Raw genomic sequence first — 19,583 nt, forward strand, 5'->3', positions numbered from 1 at the left:
TGCCTGTTAACCCACTGAAGGACACCTGGATTGTTTCCAGTTTTGAACTGTAGAAAATGTCACTGCTGTGAGCATTCATGTAAAGGTTTTCCTGGGGAAATGCCGTGTGAATAGTGGTTTGGAGGTAGCAGGAATGGAGGCTGGGAGAACACTTGGGCGGTTGCCCCATCAAGGGAACACTTAGAACACCCCAACCAGAGCACTGGGAGTCGGGGCTGGGGAGGAGGAACAGACAGGCGCAGTGCCTCCAAGGGGCCCATGGGTTGGAATCCTCGACAGATCCTTCCTTAGGATCCACCCATGGATGATGTGATTACCAAACAACTAGTGGCTGTTCTTTATCATAGTAAGCAGTGTAGTTGAAGGACTGATGTCCAGAAGGATGGCTCTGAGATGTTGTAAGGTTCTTCATTATCAAAGAAAGATTGAGTTGTGCTCTGCCATTTTTATTAAGAATTAAAGAAGTGGGGAGGCGCCTGGATTGCTCTGTTGAGCGTCCGACTCTTGATTTCAGCTCAGGTCGTGATCTCAGGGTCATAAGATGAAGCCCTGTGTCAGGCTCTGAGCTGAGTGTGGAGCCTGCATAGGATCCTCTCTCTTCCTCTTCTCCTCTGTCCCTCCCGTGCTTACAAGCTCATTCACCCTATCTCTATCTCAAAAAAAAAAAAAAAAAGCAAGGAAAAAGAACAATTTGATTAAAAATTTCAACAAGTATTGAAGCTAAGAGAAGGATTGTGAAACTCTGCTTTTAACCAGAGCAGTCAGTTAATTTAACTATTGCATGTCCTGGGTATTCTGTACCATTAGCGTAGTTAAAGATTTTCTTGAGGCTGTGGATGACTGATTCATTATCAGAAGAAAAATTGTCTTGGTGGAGTAAAGCCAGCAGGATGAAGCATCCAGTCCTGTGTTTTCTCCTGGCCTGGTCCTGACCAGCCCTTGGACACATCACTTCAGTTTCTAAATGCAGTTAGGGATGTTAATTAGAATGGAGTATTGGGAAGAACAAGAAGATTGTAGTCAGACACACCTAAATTCAGATCCAGGCTGTGCCACTTCCCAGCTGGGAATTTGGGCAACTTCCTCACTGTCTTCTAGCTCTCTTCCTTGTCTGCAGAGGGGGGACAGCACTGCTCACCTGACGAGCTGTTAGGGTGGTGTTTATAACTGCGGAGCTCAGAGTCCGGCCTACTCTTCTGCCTCCAGTCTCGTCTGCCCCAAACCTTCCCGACTTTTAGGTCTTGGCTTTCCATTTCAAAGGTTTCATTTATTTTTTTTTTTTAATGTGAAATGTGTGTGTGACTAAAAAAAATAAAAATAAAAAACAACAGAAAGTTGTAATGGGAAGAGTCAAAGTCTCATTTCCCACTGTGTGTCTGTACTTGCTAGTATACTCGTGTGTGTGTGTGCATGTGTGTGGGGCTGTGAATATTCACATTTACTACAGGCACTTTTTTAATTAAAAAAAATTTTTTTAATGTTTATTTTTTAAGAGAGCAAGAGAGAGGCAGAGCTCAAGCATGGGAGGGGCAGAGAGAGGGAGACAAAGAATTGGAAGCAGGCTCCATCCAGGCTCTGAGCTGTCAGCACAGAGCCTGATGCAGGGCTCAAACTCATGAACCATGAGATCATGACCTGAGCCAAAGTCAGACCCTTAACTGACTGAGCCACCCAGGTGCCCCTACCATACACACTCTTTAACTTGCTTCATTTCCTTTGTTTCATCTTAAACATCATTCCTCATCAGTACACAAAGTCCCTGCATTATTTTTAATGGCTTTTTTTGTGCTTTTATGCCATAGTTTACTCATTCCAAGTGTATGTTTTAGGTTATTTCTTGGTTTTTTGTTTTTTTGTTTTGTTTTTTTTTTTGGTTTTTTTGTTTGTTTGTTTTGCCCTGTTATAAAAAGTGCTACAAACATTCTTGCACGAATGTCTTTGAACATTTGTACATATATATTTATCAGGTACATTTATAGAATTGTAGTGGCCAGGTTAGGAGTCATGTGCATTTAAAATTTTCATTAGATGTTACATATTTTCCTCCCTAGAAATGTTTTGCCAACTTACAGGGCTCACCAGCATGTATGAGAATGCCTGTTCCCTCACACCTGGGTTGATACTGTGCACAAACTTGCACTCAGGTCTTGACTCGTCCTGGAAACCTTCCTTTATATCCATGTCCCACTCACACACTCCCTCTGCTCACTCACTGGCTGCTATCCCCACACCGCCCTTGGGCCCACTTCTACGTCTGCCCCTACGACACACTTCCCAGTAGTGTGACAATTATGCTCTTGGCGGTTTGAGGGAATGGACTGTCTGGTTAGTGCTCTCTCAACAATCCCTACCTTGTGCTTGGTGCGTAGGAGGCCCTCATGAGATATTGGGAGATCTCAGTGAATGGTAGCTGATGTACCCACAAGACTTGGACGTAAATAGTATATTTACAGTAGTTGAACTGCTTATATTTAAAGGATTCTAGAGTTAGAGAATTTTTTTTAATATAAAGCTGTTTTGAAATTTTTATTTATTTATTTATTTATTTTAAGTTGGCTCCATGCCCAATGTGGGGCTTAAACCACCCTGAGATCAAGAGTCACGTGCTCTACTGACTGAGCCAGCCAGGCACCCCTAGAGAATTTTTTTTTAAAAGCATTTCTTATTCTAAACTCCAAACAAAGTAGGAACATCCCTCCTACCCAACGTTTATCTGTAGAGTGGGTAGATTTTACTCTAGAATCCTGGAGGGGATTCTATAAGGGTCTTCAGTCTTAGACAAATAGGGATTTTAGTAAGTTTTTAAAAATTTTTTATTTATTTTGAGAGAGAGAGAGGGAGATGCAAGGGGAGAGGGAGAGAGAAAATCCCAAGCAGGCTCCATGCTGTCAGCACAAAGCCCAATGCGGGACTCAAACTCAGGAACCATGAGACCATGACCTAAACAGGAACCAAAAGCTGAATATTCAACCAACTGAGCTACCCAGGTGCCCCAAGACAAATAGGGATTTTAGATTAGAGCCTTTCATTCAACCAGGATTCATTGAAGCAGCACGGTAAAGTGGGAAGGGTATGGACCTGAGCCAGATGGCTTCATCAAAGGCTGTGCTGACTCCTTCCCCCTGGGCTCTGCCCACCACCCTCAGATCTGAAGAACCCAAGGAGCAGAGTGTGTCCCCCTAGAAGCTTTCTGAGTGGATCATTGATGGGCATTGGACATTTCCTTAAGTTTATCGACATGTGAGAGGGAAGAAAGCCCCTCCATGCCTTAGGTGCTACCAGCCTTGGGGGAGGGAGACATGGGCAGACCTGCAGAAACTGAGTAACAGCACAGCCTGGCCGGGGCTGCACAGCACAGAGCAGCGTGGGCGGAGACGGGGTCCCACTGCTTGGAGCCGAGGTAAGGAACCAGCACCCACTGGTGAGGGAAGTGAAGGCAGTGCCTGCACCTCAGTGTGTTGATAATGTGGTTGTACGAAGAATTCTTATATAGTACTTCCCAATTTGTAAACTGTTTTCTAAAACCCAGCTGACATCCATTCTGTTGAAATATAATCTCAACAGTTGATTTCATTAATAGCTAAATTACTTGGCTTTCTTGCATGCTTTCTCATGTTCACAAAGCCCAAGTTTGACGGAGAAGATAGCTTTGACAGCTTCTCACTTAGGTAGCTTTTTCTGCCTACTAAGGGCAACTTATTTTAATTTAAAAATTACTTTAGGGGCGCCTGGGTGGCTCAGTTGGTTAAAAGTCTGACTTTGGCTCAGGTCATGATCTCACGGTTGGCGAGTTTGAGCCCCACATCAGGCTCCTCACTGACAGTGCAGAGCCTACTTGGGATTCCCTCTCTCTCACTCTGCCTCTCTCTTCTCTTCTCTCTCTCTCTCTCTCTCTCTCTCTCTCAAAATAAATAAATAAACTTTAAAAAAATTAAAAATTACTTTAAATCTTGAGATGAAAATATGTTAATTCTCTAACCTAATGATGTGACATTCTCCCCAAATTCACAAAAGCTAACCTAATCGTGTGCCAGTCAAAGTATAGGTTACAACAGCTGTAGCAGAGAGAGAGTTCCAGAGTTGCTCAACAAGGTTGAGATTAGTTTGTACCAGCCTGAGTGTGGGCAGGTGGACCAGAATGGGGAGCAGCTCTGGGCCACAAGGTCATTCAGGACTCTGGCCAGTGGGCAGCTCTACCAGCTTCAACATGTGACTGCCATCTCTGGGTCTGTGACAGCTGTTCCCCCAGCCAGCAGCAAGGGAGAAAGATAAGTTGGACAGCAAGCAGCTTTTGAAAGAGAGAGAGAGAGAGAGAGAGAGAGAGAGAGAGAAAGGAAGGAAGATAACAAGATGGATGGATGGATGGATGGATGGATGTTGAAATGGCACACATCACGCTGCTTACATCTCATCAGCCAAAAGTTGGTCATCTGGCCACACCTGGCTGCCAAAAAGCAGCCAGATGTCCTCTCTAGTTGGGCAGCCATTTGTCCAGCTCACATAGGGAGGCTTCTGTTCCTGGAAACAAAGGAGGGAGGATCTGGAGGATGTCAGCAGCCTGTGGCTGTCATGCTGCCTGTCTCTCAGGCACTGCAGACTTACCTGTCTGAAGCCAGATTTGCAGACTGCATGCGTCTCCTGCCCACCTCCAGCTGCTTCACCCGCGTTCCTCCTCATCTTCTCCTGGGCAGCACAGGTCATGCACATTCTTCCTCCATGCCGTGCATTTACTTCTTTTCCCCATCCGCCACAACCCTGCTATGTTTTGCTGGGCCTCCCTGCCTTCAATCCTGCCCACCCCAGTCCATCCCTTTCACAGCTTCCTGAATGACCCCTCAGCAAAGCAAGCCAGAGCACATGCCTCTCTGCTTTGATGGCTCCACAGACCTCGGGCCCAGGTCCAGATGGCTCCCAGCAGCTTCCAGGGCCCATGGTGATCTGGCCTGGTTTCCTCTCTCCAGCTTCTTTCCCCTACTGCCCAGAAAAACTAACTCTTAAATGACTTCTCACACTCAGAATGCACCTCCACCTCTCTGCACATGCTCTCTCTCTTCCCTACAGCTCAGAGCCTTCTCTGTCCTTCTCAGTTTAGGGGTCTCCTTGCATCGGGGCTCTTCCTGAACATGCCCGCAGTGTGCACTCTCTGTGAGCTCATCAAGGGCAGGCACACTGGCTGTTCCTGCACAGGACTTTGTCCACAGTGGTGTCAGGAAGTGCTTTTTGAATGACTGGCAGTGCAGGTGTATTCCAGTAAGGCAAAGAAACAGCAGGTTGTAGTGGCTACCTGCCTTTTCACCTAGTCCATCTCTGAACCTTTGCACTTGTACCCCAAGAGCCAGTTTGAGCAATTCACCATGTCTGAGCACAGTCAGCTCGAGCTCTGTACCTCTGCTGTCTGTCTCTGGCAGATCCAGATGCAACCTCCTCCATGAAGCTCTCCTTGTCTTCTGCACCCCTGCCAAAGGGTAGGACCTCTTTTGCCTTGGTTTACTTTTTGCTTATGCCCTTATGTTATTATAACTTGTGTTGCAACTTGTGTTACAGTATTCCCCCAACTAGCTGCTTTAAGACGAACTGATCTTGCTTTATCACCTATGTTACTTACCACTTCTTATACAAAAGCACCCCATAAACGTTGAGTTGAATTGTCTCAGCCCCATAAAAACTGTAAAAAAAAAAATAGATATTCCTTCAGATGTCAGTAAAATGAAGCAGCCTCGTCAGGGAATCATTAGGTACTGAATTATGGGTCAGAGCAGCAAAAGTTTATTGAATGCTTCTATTGTGGTCCTGTCCCCAGCAGTGTGAGATGCCACAGTAAGCAACACAGACCTGCCCTTACCGCCCTGGAGCTTAGGGCCCCCTCCTCACCGCAGCGTGGCTCAGCCAGGCTGTTTAGCTCACAGTGTAGCAGGGGCTGATCATCCCACTGTAGGTTGTCATGAGCAGTGTGTTGGTTCATCTAATGCAGTGCTGGCCTCCCGGAGGCACTCCCCAGCCTGTGTACAGCACATTCAATCACAGTTGCTGGTGGTACTAAGAGCTGTGCCTCAACCACTGCCCTGAGAATGGTTAAAAGAGGGGGAGGGGCGCCTGGATGGCTCAGTCAGTTGGGCATCCGACTCTTGATTTTGGCTCAGGTCATGATCTCGTGGGTTCATGGGTTTGAGCCCCTAGTCGAGCTCCATGCTGAGCATGGAGCCTGCTTGGGATTCTCTCTCTCTGCCCCTCCCTTACTTGCTCTCTGTATCTTTCCCAAAATTAATAAAAATAAACTTTAAAAAGATGAGGGGAGGAGCGGGGGTGAAGCAGTGGTCAGTTGGAGAAGCTATTCATTTGATTTAAATTCTTTGTTTAGGCTTGTTATTCATGAATTTATTTCCATGTTTAATGGAAATTCTAGGCATCACTGTATTGAAATACAAATCATCACTCCAGAGAACTTAGCAGGTAGGCATTAAATATTAGATGGTAGAACAAACAGGAATTTGCTGAAGTTGTAGAATAAAATTTAAATTCCATGTTTTTAAATAGTATATAATGTTTACCCCTATGATTTTATTGTTGGCTTTTTAATTTTTTAAAAAAGAGCAAAAGAAATAGTTTTATGACTTCTAAATAAACATCTTCAGACAAGAGCCAGCGATCCAAATCAGTGTAACTGCTGATTTGTGTTTGGTTGTTTTCTATATAAAATCACATAGGCTCTTGCATGGTGGGGATCTCAGCCTACTGCCTAAGCCACCAAAAGGTGGCTGCCTAAACCACCAGTTTATACTAATTTATCATGAATAATTGTCAGAGCACCCATGTTAATGACTATAGGTTACAATGGTTCTCTGTCTACAACTGTCTGTATTGAGCCCACCAGTGATGTGGGGTTTGGGGAACGTGGGGCCTCAACGTGCGCAGTGGGCATGCATGGCCACACACCCATGTCTCCAGGCCCAGCACCCCAATGTTCCATCACTTCCTCCTTTTACAATCTAGATATATAGTAGGACTTGCTTTCTGCTCCATCATTTCACCTGAATTTGTGGACTTAGAAGAAGACTGGCCCACTTGTGTTTTCTGCAGGAACTGTAGACAGAATCCCTTGGAAACCTCTCCCCAGTGCCTTCATCCCTGGTTGAGGCAGCCCGGCATAAGCTAGTTCTAAAGGAGGCGAGCTGATGAGAATCACTCAGTGACATAATCCTGTCATGGCTAGCAAAAATGGACAAATAAAAGAAGGGCTGTTAGTTTCTAGTCCGCTCCCTTAAAACATGGTCATGTGGGGCCTCAATGTTCCTTCCTTTCATGATGGTCTTGTGCCTCTGAAATGTCGTTGCATTTTTTTGTTTGTTTGTTTTGCACTTTGCTTAAGTTCAGAACTTGGTCCAACCAACTTTATCAACTTACAGCCACGTTGTCTTACATGCCAATAAACTTGCAACCCTATGAAGTGAGCTGTGCCTGTATCATCTCAGAAAGAGTGCATGTTCATTCTGTTTCTCTTTTAAGGAACCTGACCACTGTACCAGCTCTTTGGAATATTCTATGATACTACATCATGAGTGACAGTAAATGTGATAGTCAGTTTTACAGTGTGCAAGTGGCAGACTCAACTTTCACTGTCCTGAAACGTTACCAGCAGTTGAAACCAATTGGCTCTGGAGCCCAAGGGATTGTTTGGTAAGTATGCTCTGTTTCAATTGCATGGACTGAGTTTTTGTCATAATAAAAACCCAATAAAATGAAGTTGTCAGAACTTAGAAACGCTGATGATTAAAAAAAATACTCTTTTCTTTGCAATAGGTTTTTGAACTATATCAGATCAAGCTCTTGCTCTAGTTATATGTAGTCATATTGTAGGATACAGACCTCAATTCTTAGAATGCTGCATAAATTTATAGTTTGCGATTTTTCTTTTTTTCCCTTTGTTTTTTTTTCTTTTCTTTTCTTTTCTTTTTTTTTTTTTTTCCATTTCCCTGTCATTAGATACTAGAGTAATAGGTATGACAGTGAGTTGTAACAGAAATTTGGAGTTTTATTCATTTCTTCATCCTGGCCACCTTTCCCCTCTCCCCCTTTTATCCCCAATCACTCCTATTCATTTCTAGGCGCCGTCACTGCAGTGCCTTGCCCTTCATTGGCAGGATGAGGCCAGTCAGTGTCATTATCACCCCATGGATTAACCAGGAAGGGCTGCTGTGTGAGGGGTTGGGCTGGCCGTCTCTTCCTTGGTGTCTCACTTCAACCATGTGTCCAGCCCGTCAGAACCGTTGGTCTGACCCTGAACCTTAGTCTCTTGCATGGTAAGACAGTCAGCTGCCGCGACATCACCGGCCAGCTAAAGGTAAAGTCTTTCACGTGTTTTCTAGACTACAGTTATCAGCGCTTCCCAAACTTTTCAACCCATAGTTTTCTGGGCAAGGCTTTTCTTTTCTTTTCTTTTCTTTTCTTTTTTTTTTCTTTTTTCTTTTTTGGGTCAATAAAAACAAGGTTGTCTTTGCATCTAAAATAAACTGTGTTGGAGCTAAATATCCACTGTTTACAACTTGTAGGCAGAGGGGATTCAAGATAAAAGAGAACAAACTCTTCTAGATGTTCTGGTAGGGGGGCTTAATGTTCTCATTAGAGATTTTGAGTCTAGAGACCCAGCGCTTTGTAATTGATCCTCGGTTATGGAGACCTGAGATCCGGGAAGTCCTTCCCATTGTTCCCTTTAGCCTAGGTGGTTGGAGCCCTGGGAGCTAAGAGGAAATGACATTCAGAACTTCACAGAAAAACTAATGTAGGAGAAGGGGCTGTTTGGGAGGAATGCCCAGTCTGGGTCTAAAATAAGGGTGATCTTAATTTCCAAAAGATAACACACTGTATTGCTATTTAAATCCATTGTGCCAAGAGAAGTTTTAAAGTCATTGGATGGTTCAAGTGAGGACACTTTGAAATGTATAAAAAGTTCTAGACAATAAAACATTCTTTTGATTTATAATCCATCTCTTACTTGGAATTGCATAGTAATTTGATACAGGTAATTTGGCAAGGCTGATATTAACAACATTTAATGTAATAACCACATTGAGAGTCAACCTCTCAATATGGTTCATAAGTAATTCTAAATAAAGTTCATGAGTAAAAAAAGTTCATAAGTAATTGCAAAATGGAAGGTTTTGTAAATGGGAGGCAGTTAAAATTAATGACTTCATTACAGCATGTAAATAACAGTAAAATCACATGTTACTTTATAAAATACCATTTTGCAGAGATTGGTTTTGACTTCCAGGTTGTATACGCTACTTTTCATCTTTAATTTTTACAGACATGTTTAATAATGAAATTATTCATCACAGATGTGTATTTTTTATTAAAAAATTTTCAGTTTTTAAACAAAAGTTCCTAATATGCCATTATAAGCTAAACCTCATCTGAGAAAGCAGTGGCAGAATTATAGTATGGAAAGTTCTGAATTAAAAAAAAATTTTTTTTGACTCAGAGCCCAGAAATAAACCCATACATTTATGGCCAGTTGATTTTGGAAAAGTTCTCCATGGTCATCCATTGGGGAAAGAGCAGTCTCTTCAACAGATCGTGCTGGGGCAAGTGTATGTCCACATGTAGAAGGCACGTCATGTGTTGGACCTTTGCTTCACATTGTGTAGAAGGTTAACTCAAAATAAATCATTGACCTAAACGTAAGTGCTGGAATCATAAACTCCTAAAAGAAAACCAGGGAAGCTTCATGACTTTGGATTCTTAGAAATGACACCAAAAACATGAGCAACAAAAGAACAAATTGGACTCCATCAAAATTTAAAACTTTGGTGCATCAAAGGACACTGTCAACAGAGTGAAGAAACCACCCACAAAATGGGGAAATGTTTGCAAATCATATATCTGGTAAGCGTCTAGTATCCGGAATGTATAAAGAACTCTTACAACTTTAAAAAGACAACCCAATTAAAAAAAAAAAAACACACACAGCCGAAGGACTTGAATAGAATTTCCCCAGAGGGGATATATAAATAGATAATAAGCACATGCAGAGGTGCTCAGCATTCGTCATTTGGGAAATGAAATCAAAACCACAGTGAGTTACAACTTCATACCCACTAGAATGGCCATGATCAACACAACAGAAAATAAAAAATGTTGGCAAGGATGTGAAGAAGTTAGAAGCCTCATGCATCGCTGGTGAGAATGTAAGATGCTGCGGCCTCTTGTGGAGAACAGTTTGACAGATCCTCAACGCAGAATTACCACGTGACCCAGTAACTACTCCTAGGTATATACCCCAAAGAATTAAAATCCATTGTACCAACAAAAACTTACACAAATGCTTTGTACACTGTAACAAAGGTGTACATAGATGCTTGTAGCAGCAGTATTCGCAATAGCCAGAAGGTAGCCCAAATGTCCATCAGGAGATGATGAATAGATGCACAAATTGTGTTCTGTGCACACATAGGGTTTGATTCATAAAAGGACCAAAGCCCTGACACGTGCTACAACATGGATGATCCTCAAGAGCACGCTAAGTGAAAGAAGCCAGACGTTTATATGAGATGTCTAGAGTAGGTGGGTGCCTGGAGGCAGATGCAGACTGGTGGTTAGCAGAGGCAGGGGGGACGGGGGGATGGGACACAGCTGCTTACAGGGTATGGGCTTTCCCTTTGTGTTGACGGAAATCTTTTTTTTTTTTTTTTAATTTTTTTTTCAACGTTTTATTTTATTTTTGAGACAGAGCACGAACGGGGGAGGGGCAGAGAGAGAGGGAGACACAGAATCGGAAACAGGCTCCAGGCTCTGAGCCATCGGCCCAGAGCCCGACGCGGGGCTCAAACTCACAGACCGCGAGATCGTGACCTGGCTGAAGTCGGACGCTTAACCGACTGCGCCACCCAGGCGCCCCTTTTTTTTTTTTTTTTTTAATTTTTTTTCAACGTTTTATTTTATTTTTGGGACAGAGACAGAGCATGAACGGGGGTGGGGCAGAGAGAGAGGGAGACACAGAATTGGAAACTGTGTTGACGGAAATCTTTTGGAATGATACAGAGCTGGTGTCCACACAACATCATGAATAGACTGAACGTCACTGAATCATTCACTTTCAACTGGTTAATTTTGTGTGTCTGTGAATCTCACCTCAAATATTTTCTTTAAAAAAGAAAGCAAACTGGAGGGATGCCTGGGTCACTCAGCCTTGATCTCAGTGTTGTGAGTTCAAGCCCCACATTGGGCGTGAAGTCTACTTTAAAAAAAAAAAAGCAAACCGGAAGGTGCCTTACAGCAAGGCTATTTTATCATTTTGTCATTTGGATATTTAACTCCTGATACTAAAGCATTGTATGTAATGGTATTTTTACACTGTACAGTGTGTAAAATATGTTGTCATTTCCCCATAGTAGCTTGACTTCTATATTGACAGAATCTTAATAGTAAAATCACTTAAATCTTAATGTTTTCCTTTACATGATTTCATGACAATTTTGTTAATACTTGTGGGAGCAGCTTTTATCCCACATGCAGAAAGGTAGGCAGAAAGAAGTACATGAGGGCTAAAACCCTGACGCTGTTCTAAATCTCATCTCTTGCAAATCCCCATTTCCATTAGCGTGAGTTTTGATTCTAAGGCAAGATCAAAGGCTGGGTTTTTGTTGTTTTCTGCTCAAGTGAGAAGTCATTACTTGGAACTAATTAAGCTTAATTAATTAATTAAAACTTGATGAGCCCATGCGCAGCTAACAGTTTATTTCACAATCTTCGATGTCACTATTCACTTACCTTTGTAACCCAGACGGTTACTTGTTACCAAACCAAAGCCTGTTGGGCTAACTTCACAGGATGCATGGAAAAGGGGTTAGTTAACTTGATTCAGATGACTGATGTCTTCTGGTAGAGATGTGTGTACAGCTGTGAAAATCTTTCTTGGGCTTCTGGGATGTTTCATCTGTTGGCCTTCAGATGAAGTGCTATCCTGGGAGCTGGGCCCATAGTTGGAGACCTGCCTTCTGTTATCATGTCATTGCTCCTTTCTCCCAGAGTCTGTGTGGCCTTGCTGTTGGCCAGGCGGGTGGGTGACTGACTGCTCCTCGCCTTGCCGGTGGGTTGAGGCTTTGGGGTCCCCTTGAGCCACAACAATGGTGATCCTCAGAATGAGAGAGTACTTCCCCTGTGATACCCCCTCCACCCCATCTTCTGAGTATTTTTTCCCATATCTGTTTTGCACAGCATCGTGGGTATTGGCATTCTGCTTTGAGGGCCTCAAAAGAAAAGTGTTCAGTATGCGGTGCAAGGAGAGGGTCTTTCACCCTCTCCTAGAAGCTACTAACTACCGTTAGTTAGAAACTACTAACGGTGCCAGTCAGGCCCCTTTCTTTCCTCCAGTGACAGAAGGGCCCGAGTGTCCCCCACCATCAAGCCCTAACTTCTAGGTAACTGGTTCTCTGCAGCCGTTCTTTCCCTGCAAACATGACTATTACTTTTGTCCCCACTGCATGTGGGGATTGGATTGTCCTCAGAAGCCCACCAGTCTTTAAGACACTGTCACTGGTCTTTCAAGACTAATCTCATCTATGAAACATCCCCAGCTAATCTCAGCTCACATTTAGAATAAAGCCTCCTCTCTGGTTGAACCAAATGCTTCATTGATGTGCACACTACGTGAGCGCACGCGCGCGGGCGCGCGCGCACACACACACACACACACACACACACACACTTCAGAACTAGAAGATAATAGATTTGTGTTTTAAACCAAATTTGTGGTAATTTGGTACAACAGCAATAGGAAACTAACAGAGGCATGTGTGTTCTTACATTTTTGAAAATAAAATGTAGTAGCAATAGTGCATGGTTTGCAAAACTTGTTAATCATCTGTGTAAACTAGAGCTTTATGAAGACCTAGGGACTAGGGTGCAGCGACACCAAAGTGCAGGTACTGGTCTGGGATTAAGTGGAAGAGCTGGGACCAGAGGAAAATATTCTGCCTCTTAATTTTGAATAGCTTTTGCAATTGCCTCTTGTTTCCATATTTTTGTTCATTAAAAATGTTAGTGAAATAGGGGTGCCTGGGTGGCTCAGTTGGTTAAGCATCCGACTCTTAACTTCAGCTAGGGTCATGATCTCACAGTTTATGAGATCGAGCCCCACGTTGGACTCCACACTGTCAAGCGTAGAGCCTGCTTGGTATTCTCTCTTTCCCTCTCTGTCTCTCTGCCCCTGCCCTGCTTTCTCTCTCTCTGTCAAAATAAACATTTTAAAAATGTTAATTAAATAAATTAGGAAGTAAGTTTTGAAATGTTTATCACTTTGAATCATTCATAAATATCAACTATATTATTTAATAAAATTAAGTAACTGCAAGATTTTGTTGAAGCTGTAGCGGGGGAAAAGTGTGTATGTTTCTTTCTTATCTGTTCAGTTTTTCTTTCTCCTAAAATCTCAAGTTGTTCAGCCAAAATAGTGAGAATTATCTGTTTTATGGAACATTTGCATGAAGTTTTTAACTTAAAAAAAAAAAGTTTAATGTTAGATCTGGCAGACCCTAGAAGTCACAGTTACAACCTGAGCATTAAATGGTTAGTCTAGCCTTTACTCCTTTATCTTTCTAGTTCTGTTCACCCATGAATGTCAGCCTCTTCTTACACTGTTTTATTTTCTCTCCACTAGTATGAGTAAATAAACATATAATGTCTGTAACAAAATTTCTGCGATAAAGAAGATTTATAGTGTAAAGCACAGGAAGCCTGTGATGTGGGAAAACTGAGCTCCAAGACCAGCTCTGATCCACACACTCGTAGTTCTTTGTGACCTTGAACAAATCCTTGGGTCTTTGTATGTCTTAACAGTCTCACCTCTAAAGTGAGCAGTTTTAGAGCTTCTGTATTAGAATGATGGATCAGATACCCAACAAAGCAGGAGGGCACTGACAGTAGTCAGTGGGATGAGAGCTTTTAACACATTTCTGAAATGTAAGAAGTAATTGGAAACTTGATGCAGATAAACAGAGCAGGGGAAGTGAGAATAAGTAGCTGAGACATTTGCAGTGAGGAAGAGAACCTATCTAGAGTAAAACCCCAAAGAGGCTGTAGGTGTAGGGATGACAGAGACAGAAAACGAAGGTGAAACAAGTGCCCAGAAATAGGGATGTTAATTAAAAGTGTGTCTATGAAACAGTTGTGCTAGTTGGCTACCAACATCCGCCTGCCATCCCCGTGCTCAGCATTTGCGCCTAGAGAGCAAGTAGGTGAGTGAAGAATTACTAGGCTAGGATCTGGGGATGGACAGAATCCTAGTAGGGGAAGCCCAAAATTTGGGGCTCTTTCCCCTGAGGACCTTTGAGAATTCTAGAGTGCATAGGTGAGAGATTGAGTAATACTTTTGATTGCCTTGGGTGACCAGCAGATTGGAGCCCAGGGTCCTATAAGGGGCCAGGTGAACTTTTTGCCTTGAACTGGGACCAAAAAAGGACTGCACCCAAGAAGTTAAAAATGAACCCGAAAGAAAATGTTAAAAAAAATTTTTTTTAAAGGGGGGAGGGGGTGCCTGGGTGGCTCAGTCAGTTGAGCGTCCAGCTTTGGCTCAGGTCATGATCTCACAGTTCGTGGGTTTGAGCCCTGCGTCGGGCTCTGTGCCGGCAGCTCAGACCCTGGAGCCTGCTTCAGATTCTGTGTCTCCCTCTCTCTGTGCCCCTCCCCCACTCCCGCTCTCTCTGTCCCTCAAAAATGAATAAATGTTAAAAAAAATTAAAAAAAAAAAAGAATGAACCTGAAAGAAATGGACCCTCGCGGGCACTGCCACTCAGCCTCAAATCACCTCATTTGTTGAACTTGAAGTGAACCCAAATTGCTAGTGCCCCCCACCAGGTGCCCAGCAGAAGTGAATTTAAATTCTAGATATCAAGCTATTTCTAGATAGCAAGCAGTTTTGCAAGTGCGAGGCCCCACACACCATCACAAATGACTTGTCACACAGGAGAATAGACAACATGCATGTGACCCAGCACAAACAGAAAAGAAACAGATCCACAGGGGATATTAGTGTTATTGGATCCAAACTTTAAATAGCTATGGCATTGTGTTCAGGATGGTAAAAGGCAAGATGAAAAATTTTTGGTAGAAAAGTGGAGACTTAAAAAAAAACTAAATTGAAATTCTAGAACTGTAAGATATAGAAATTAAATTATGAAGTTAATGGATGGGTTTAATGCCATATTAGATATAACCAAAGAGAGATTTAGTGCTCTGAAAGGTGGGTCAGGAAAAAAAAAAATTCAGTGGGGCACCTGGGTAGCTCAGTCAGTTGAGCGTCCAACTTCAGTTCAAGTCGTGATCTCATGGCTCATGAGTTCGAGCCCTGCGTCAGGCTCTGAGCTGAGCCTGTTTTGGTTCTGTCTCCTTCTCTCTCTGCCCCTCCTCCAGCTCACACTCTGTCTCTCCAAAAAACTAAATAAACATTAAAAAAATTTTCAGAATGAAGCCTGGAGAGACAAAAGGGTAGAAAAATACAGAAGAGAGGATGTTTTCATTTTCTATGGCTGCATACTAAGTTACCACAAACTTGGTGTTTTAAAGCAACACCCATTTATGATTTCATACTTCTCATAGGTCAGAAATCTGCATGGGCTTGCCCGGGTTCTTGCCCAACATCGCATGAGGCTGAAATCAAGATGTTGGCTGGACTGTGCTCTTATCTGGAGGCTCCAGGAAAGAATGTGCTTCCGAGCACATTCGCAGGACCCAGTTGCTTGCAGCTGTAGGTCTGAGGTCCCTATCCCTCGCTGTCAGCCAAAGGCCATTGTGCTCGTAGGGGCTCCTGCATTTCTTCTCACATGGCCCCCTCCACCTTAAAGACAGCAGTGGCACGTCTAATCCTTCTCAGGATAAAAATCTCTCAGACTTTCCCCTCTTCCCACCAGCCAGAGCAAACTCTGCTTCTAAAGAGCTGTCGTGGGACACCTGGATGGCTTGGTTAGTATCTGACTTCAGCGAAGGTCATGATCTCGTGGTTTGTGAGTTCGAGCCCCACATCAGGCTATGCACTGACAGCTTGGAGCTTGGAGCCTGCTTCAGATTCTGTGTCTCCCTCTCTCTCTGCCCCTCCTCCACTCATGCTCTATCTCGGTCTCTCTCAAAGATAAATAAACATTAAAAAAAGGGGGGGGGGGTCTGTTGTGATTAGATTAGACCCCATCTCCCATTTGTTAATGAGTATGCTTAGCCCCGCTTATAGAACACAGGGTCAGCATACATAAAAACCAAATGCCTAGAAATTGGTACAGCAAAACACTTTGACAATGCTTCGGCGTTCCTACTCTTAGCTATCTACTCATCAGAAATGCATGTATAAGGGACCCAGAGCCATGTGTGAGAATGTTTATGACCATGTTTCTTATAATTGCTAGCAAACTGAAAATAACTGAAGTATACATCAACGTTATGTCATGTAGTCATGCAAAGGAATATTATAGCAATGACACAGAATGAATTCTAGCTACACACAACAACAGGTGAGTCTCCCAGATGTAATGTTGAGTGAAAGAAGTCAGACACAAACAGTTTAAAAACACAGACAAAAATAAGCCATGGGGGTGGGAGGGGGAGGGAGCTTGAAGATGCATGTTTAGCTGGTAAAAGCAAGGAAGTGATGATCATAAAAATCAGAATGAGTTATCATCTTTGGGGACAGGAGGGATAGTGATTAGTAAGGGGAGGCTTTGGGGATGCTGACGAAACATGATTCTTTGTGACACATCATTGAACTGAGGAACAGGAAGAGAAGCAAAGGGATGAAAATGAGACAAGCAACATTGGAAATCCGTGGAGTTCCAAAAGAAAGCTGATTTTGAAGTCAGAAGACAAACTATCAGTCAACGCTGAGGGAAGAACAAGATCATTTATCTTCCACGGACTCTTTCTGAAGCAATTCCTTGAGGATGTACTCCACCAAGAAAGAGAATACAGGAACATATATGACCAGCATGGAGACCAGTGAAAACAAGTCCCAAGGTGGTGGCTTTACAGCAGGCCATGAAAGAAACTCCAAGAAAACATATCTTCAAAAAAATGGAATAGACCTTAAACAATAGCTCATGTGAGCAAGGTGGGAAGCACGGGGGATAGACTTTAGAAAGGGATATTTTTCTTCTCTTAAAAAGAAAAAATGCTGGGGTGCCTGGGTGGCTTAGTCGGGTAAGCATCCGACTTGGGCTTAGGTCATGATCTCATAGTTCATGGGTTCGAACCCCACGTCGGGCTCTGTACTGATGGCTCAGAGCCTAGAACCTGCTTCGGATTCTGTGTCTTCCTCTCTCTCTGCCCCTCCCCCTCTCATGCTCCATCTCTCTCTCTCTTTCTCTCTCTCTCTCTCTCTCTCTCTCTCTCTCAAAAATAAATAAATATTTTTTAAAAAGAAAAAATGCTTATTGGAAACTTATGGTGGAACAGCTAGAAGAAGTCATGGCCTAAAGTGTCAAACAGCTTTAAAAAGACATGATGTTTGAGCAACTGATGGGATGTAAGAAAAGAAAAACCATCTGACTTTGATGCCAGAAACAATCTCATTCCCTTGTGAGTGACAAGAAGGGTCATGTGATCCTTGGAAAATGAACTGTCATCCTGGCTCTGCTGTTAGAGACATTTGCGTGTGCATGCATACATACTCTGTGTGTCTTGGCTTTCAACTTGTAGACACATCCGAAAGAAGACACACGGAAGACGTAGTTGTAGAGACCGAACAGATATGTTCTCTAGCTTGACCATTCAAGACAGAAGTTTGGAGGAGGGGAAAGAGAGTAGAGCCCTGAAGGCAAAAGAGATGGAAGGTGATGGTCTTATCTTACATACTGGGAGTCCAGAGGCTCCCTTGAAGGTTGATGGAACAAGAAATTTAGGCACGTTGTTTCAAGTTACAGAGGTAACCAAGGGAAAAGTTCAAAATGACGTGAGAGCAAAAAGCTGGGAAGAGTTGGGGGTTTCAAGTAAGTGGTTAAATCTTCAGTTTGGCGGAATAGACAGACAATTTCTGAAGTTGATACATGAGGAAACGGTAATAAAAGTATATTCATCTAGAGTTGAGAAGTGACCACAAGAATTAAAACCAGGAAAAATTGAAGGGGGTTGCTCCCGCAGTTCAAACTACTAGTGAGGAAGTAGGTGTCTGCTCAGAAGCTCATAATTAGTCCATTTGGCTCATTTGGGACAAAAACTTTTGAGATCAAGAAAGGTGTGTCTGTTTTCAAGTTCTTAACACTGGGAAATATATGTAGGTACAAATGCACATGTGTATATGTACATTAATTATATGTTGCACAATAGATTTATCTTTAACATTTTATAATTCATATGAATGATGCATTTCCATATGGGCATGTAGATTTACGTATGTGTATACGTGTACACATAATGTGAACTGAATTAAAGAGAAACAATTACAAAGCCACGTGAAGTTTCTAATCATTAACCAAATGCTACCATGGACAGCCTTCAATTTAAAATCCATTCAATTAAGTTAGGGCTGTTGGAAAAACAAAACAAAACAAAACAAAACAAAACAAAACAAAACAAAACATTAATAGAAGTGTATAAGTGGAAACAATGTTACAAACTGAATAGAATAAATAGAAACAGTGTTTTAAATGGTGCTTCAGTTCTGAGGTGGTCTTTGGCAGCTTTTAACCTCTGATGTACTATTAGTACTAATTTGTATAAAATGTACCATCAGGCTACTCAATTCTCCCTATTTTCTGGAGGAAAAGGAACTATAAATTTCAACTTGGAACTTGAGATGCCAGAAACACAGCCTCTGCAGGATTTTATTCTTACTATAACAGTACAAGGAGTTATTTCTAGTAGAATTTTATATATAGTAATTGCTTACATTAGCGGTTTTGTATCTTGAAGATTTACCATGAGCTGAGATCTTGGCTTCTGTTTTCTCTTTAGATTTTTTTGTCTGGGAAAAACACAATCAAAACTTATATTTATTATATTCTTCTCATGATCTCAACCATTTCCTCCACCATGATACTCCAGAATATACTTCTATTTTATTCTGTGATAACCAGTGACCCTCCCGCCCCAACTTATTGGCATATTTAAACTGAAGACTTCGTTTCTTGACTGGTCTTACATCCTGTGTATTGAATTACTTGGTTCCGAATATAATGATATCAACTAATATGATGAGAAGTCAGTGTGCAAAGAATTGTTGAATCCCATCCTAACTGTAGCTGCCCTGTCTGTACCTCTGCAGAGCAGTGAGTCCGTCCCACATTCTCAGACAACTTACCTTGGTCTTGACGTGTAGAAGTACCTTGAGTAGAAACAAGCAGAAAGAGATTTCCTTATTTGTTACTTATTTAAAAAGATAATGCCTTGAATGTACATTCTACATTGCAGTATTTTCCAGAATCATCCTAATGGGTTCCTTATTATATTTCCTAATTATAGTGCTGCTTTTGATACAGTTCTTGGGATAAATGTTGCAGTCAAGAAACTAAGCCGTCCTTTTCAGAATCAAACCCATGCAAAGAGAGCTTATCGTGAACTCGTCCTCTTAAAATGTGTCAATCATAAAAATGTAAGTTATGTCTATGTTT

General features: G+C 42.4%; 1 protein-coding gene across 4 annotated transcripts in view; it reads left to right on the top strand.

Annotated features, from left to right (window-relative positions):
- The window catches only part of MAPK9 (mitogen-activated protein kinase 9), a 60,059-nt gene that overhangs the window by 9,382 nt on the left and 31,094 nt on the right, over positions 1-19,583 (top strand). For 3 of the 4 annotated variants that reach the window (XM_043585263.1, XM_043585275.1, XM_043585285.1), the window contains exons 2-3: positions 7,504-7,674; positions 19,435-19,564. In XM_043585263.1, coding sequence (XP_043441198.1) covers positions 7,553-7,674; positions 19,435-19,564 — 252 coding nt within the window. In that variant the 5' untranslated portion in view covers positions 7,504-7,552. Of the gene's footprint in view, positions 1-7,503; positions 7,675-8,102; positions 8,339-19,434; positions 19,565-19,583 lie in introns of those variants that run through there. The other variant, XM_043585294.1, reaches the window with a different exon arrangement.

This window comes from Prionailurus bengalensis, chromosome A1 (genome assembly GCF_016509475.1).
Source record: "Prionailurus bengalensis isolate Pbe53 chromosome A1, Fcat_Pben_1.1_paternal_pri, whole genome shotgun sequence".
Lineage (NCBI taxonomy): Eukaryota > Metazoa > Chordata > Mammalia > Carnivora > Felidae > Prionailurus > Prionailurus bengalensis.